General features: G+C 34.5%; 1 protein-coding gene and 1 long non-coding RNA gene across 2 annotated transcripts; both read left to right on the top strand.

Moving 5' to 3' along the window:
* Nucleotides 1-87: 87 nt before the first annotated feature.
* Nucleotides 88-558, top strand: LOC114740169 (uncharacterized). Its single transcript, XR_003739670.1, has 2 exons — nucleotides 88-166; nucleotides 442-558. It is a non-coding gene; the product is annotated as an uncharacterized LOC114740169 (long non-coding RNA).
* Nucleotides 559-725: 167 nt separating this feature from the next.
* Nucleotides 726-2,136, top strand: LOC114740150 (uncharacterized). The gene is made up of 2 exons (XM_028928283.1): nucleotides 726-840; nucleotides 1,709-2,136. The coding sequence occupies exons 1-2, from the start codon at nucleotides 778-780 to the stop codon at nucleotides 2,009-2,011; spliced, it is 366 nt and encodes a 121-aa protein (XP_028784116.1). The 5' UTR covers nucleotides 726-777; the 3' UTR covers nucleotides 2,012-2,136.
* Nucleotides 2,137-3,697: the final 1,561 nt, after the last annotated feature.

Below are 3,697 nucleotides of genomic sequence, written 5' to 3'. Positions count from 1 at the left end.
TTTATTTCCAAATCCAAAACTGATTGTTGTTTACATCTTGAGAAGCAGAAGCAAGATTTAAACCATACGAAACATTCTAACTTGTCCAACTCATTGCTGGTTGACAGTGGAAATGGACTTTCAGAGGTACCAATTGATCATCGGCAGTCCTTCCAGTTGCTACCAGGTCATTTCTATCTTTTAAACATTCTACCATGAATCATCGAGAAATTTATATTGATCACATGATCCTGATATTGATCCTGTATCATCTGTGATGCTCTGAGCGTCACTTTATTTTAGGACGCTTTAAGAACTTGAATAATTAGGATTACTTAACGGGCTTTTCTTTCTCTTTCATGTTTTTACACTTTTTTTGGCCCCTAAAAAATAGTAATGCGGTAGCACAGGCTATTTTTTCTCAATTGACTTTTATGGCGTTGAACTTCGGCAATGTGACAGGTAGAATTCAAATACAGTTAATTGTGGATGTTCCTCAGGATACTGAGCTAGTACAACCACTGGATGAAACCTGTATCTGGCGGCAAGCAAGAGGAGCAGCTACTGAAGTCTCATTAATTGAGGATGTGCCAGGATCAGTAGATAAGGTTCTTGAGGAGGGAAGAGGGTCTTCTTTGGTGAAGTAGTTTGGTTCTGTATTTGAAGTTGCTTATGATTTCAATTCTTGGTTGCAGGTCGGGTGGGTGCGCAACTGTGGTATGATGAATTGGATAATCTGCCTCTCCTAAACCTGAATCAGAGCAAGCTGTTCCAGATGATAATCTGAATGATAATTTAATGGTGGAAGATAAAGAAATTTGCATCACCTGCAATGTCAATACTAGCCCTGGAACCAGTGAGGTATAAATATATTTTTGAAGCAACAAAGGAAGATGGCAATGATTCTGTTCTTTTTCACCGTTATTTTATTTCTTCCTTGTGTTGTTACTGCTCGAAAAGCACTGGTATTAAATTTTGACTGAGATAATGCATTCAACTTCGACTTGAAGTCTGATTTATGATAACTACTTTTCAGTCTATATTGTTTAGCTGACTGCTCCTTACCTCTGAAGTTCATTAGTGGGATTTGGGTACATTTTTTAAATTAATAGATGTCTAGATTTCTTTGGAATAGGTTTTGGTTGTCTAATGGAATATCGTTTCGGTTTGCCACAGCATGATAATCATTGTTTGTCACCAATATAACTATTTTGTTAACACCTGTGAGTCTGTGATTTTGATGGGAGACGGTGTATTTCTAAATGATTTTTTTATTTTGATCCAAGTAGTATTTCTAAATGAGTTTAGTGGTCTCTGTTGATATGCAATTGTTTATGCTTTATAACCTATTACGTTAGTAGAAACATAATACCACGGCGATCATGTTGGTTGTCTCCAAGAACAAGGGTCATGAAAGTCGTTAAACCTTCTCTATGTTAACTGAGTGACTTAGTTTTATCATTTCATGCCACTGTCTATATTAGATTTTTTGTATACAGATCAGTAAGCTTTTGGAATTGCTGCATTTCCTTGTACTACCTCCCGCTGTAAACTAGATCTTAACCTAGGACCAAAGGTAGCATTTGCATTAGGTTTTACAGCGGCCTTGTGGGTGTTAATTTATGGAGTGCTGTTATTTTAGCAGTCTTCTACACATATTGACAAACTTTGACAATGATCACGGAGAAATTAGAAAGACTTCAATGATAATATCTTTCCTTTTACACAGGTTATTATTTACACGGTGCTGTACTTGAAACTTAGAAGAGACCCGAATTCACAAGAAGAAAACCCTGAGATTCATGCTGGAAGGATACTGGATATCATGAGCTCTGGGAGGTATGTGAAGATGGAGAGAGATCTGTGGAGTGAATTTTTATCAAAATCTAAGGGGGACTTGAGAGATCTCATTTTCATGAAGCCACTGCACATAAGGATAGAATTGCATAGTTTGGATCATCCAAAGGCTGAAAATGAGAGAGATATCATCTTGACAGACTCATCTATCCAGGTAAAAGTATCACTCAATTGACAGTAGGTAGATTCAAGAGCGATGGCGCAAACCTCTCGCTCTCTCTCCCCCCCTTCTCTTCCCTGGGGTATTGCTTTTTTTGTGTGTCTGTGATCACTAGTTAGCGTTTTGATCCAGAGGTGTAAAATAGTACTCCTCCGGTCCTTATTATAAGACCCAATTTGACTTTTTATTTAGTCCTAATTATAAGACCCAATCCATTTTCTCTTTTATATTTATGCATTTTTTTCCAAGATAATCCTTCTAATAATGATAGTTTAGCCAATATACTTAATTAGCAAGGATATTTTAGGAATAACAACACTTATTTATTATAAATAACCAACTTAACTTACTTCCTTAATCTCCTCAAATAAGTCAATTGGGTCTTATAATTAGGACCGGAGGAGTATTATAGGAAGCCAAGTTTACTTGCGCATTGTTCAGACAATTCGATTCTAATTTGACTAGAGTCAAGCAAGAGATGTACACCAAGGCAACAATACGAGATTATGGAAAGTTTTTTTTTTTTTTTTTTTGGTGAATATGGAAAGTTATATTTGATGTGCATGTCTTCATGTGATTTATCGACTTGGATTACATATTGTTCTGCATCTGTTCATGTTACTTTAAATTTTGACAGAAAAATAACTTTTTAGGATTTTAACATAAAAAAATCACTCAAGTGTAACTGGAATCCTTTCATTTTTCTTTTCTACCCTTTTTTTCCCTCTTATCATCTCAGCTCAATTATAGATTGAAATTTGAGCGGTTACGATTTAATATTTTATAAATTTATAAATAAAATGTTAAATTATTAAAAAAATGAATGCTAAATTTTAGTTAGGACATTTTAAAACTGCAATGAAGAAGTATTTTAAAATAATTATTCAACAAAATATTAAATTTGGACTATTTGAATTTTAATCTATTAATTGGGATTGGAAATAGACAGGAAGAGAAAGGTAGAGAATCCAAGTTCATTATACTATTAATTTTGGGTGAATTTTAGCAAGGGATTAATTATGGGACATAATTTAAAACTAGGTGCAAAATATTTTGAAATTTTATTGCAAGATCGAATGACTATTTGAGAATATGTTTTTGAGCTCTATTCTTAGTGGTGAGTGGCTCGTTGGTCACCAATTGTCGCGGCTGCTACTAACGGAACGGATGGTGTTTGTGATCACATTTGGGCGATCCCAAGTGGTAAAAATTACTCTTTCATTTTGCTCTCACGGTAGGCAGAATGACGATGTGGTGAATAAAGCCATTATGTAGCATTAGTTATTTTTTAATATTTTTCACGTTCCCATTTAACCCTCCTTCTGCATGCATATCTTCTCCTCCATTTGTAGCCCAAAAAAAAAAAAAACAAGAATAGACTTCATGATTTATGAGGAAAATATTATTTGCTTGATGTTGGCTATCCAACACTAGAAGGATATCTTGGTCTGTATAGCGTTATCACCTTTCAGACTTCAAGTTGACAACCAAGATTCAAAAATGATAACAAAATCTTCAATTATTATCATTCAAATTTGAGGTGCATTGTAGAAAGGACTTTTGAGGTGGGAAAGAATAAGTTTGAAGTCTTAGACAAGATGCTCAAATACAAGTATAAAACTCAAGTCCAAATTGTTTGTGCAACAATGGCTATCCATAATTTTATTAAGAGAAATTCTAAATTGATAGAGATTTCAGATG

Source organism: Neltuma alba, unplaced genomic scaffold (genome assembly GCF_004799145.2).
Source record: "Neltuma alba isolate B1F8T4 unplaced genomic scaffold, ASM479914v2 tig00000529_pilon, whole genome shotgun sequence".
Taxonomy (NCBI): Eukaryota; Viridiplantae; Streptophyta; class Magnoliopsida; order Fabales; family Fabaceae; genus Neltuma; species Neltuma alba.
This window is presented reverse-complemented; position numbering and strand designations above follow the sequence as displayed.

Bases quoted from the DNA above. Each gene is read 5' to 3' on its own strand.
- LOC114740150 (XM_028928283.1), top strand. From the start codon at position 778: ATGGTGGAAGATAAAGAAATTTGCATCACCTGCAATGTCAATACTAGC. The intron at 841-1,708 runs GTATAAATATAT...CCTTTTACACAG, and splicing joins CTAGCCCTGGAACCAGTGAG to GTTATTATTTACACGGTGCT.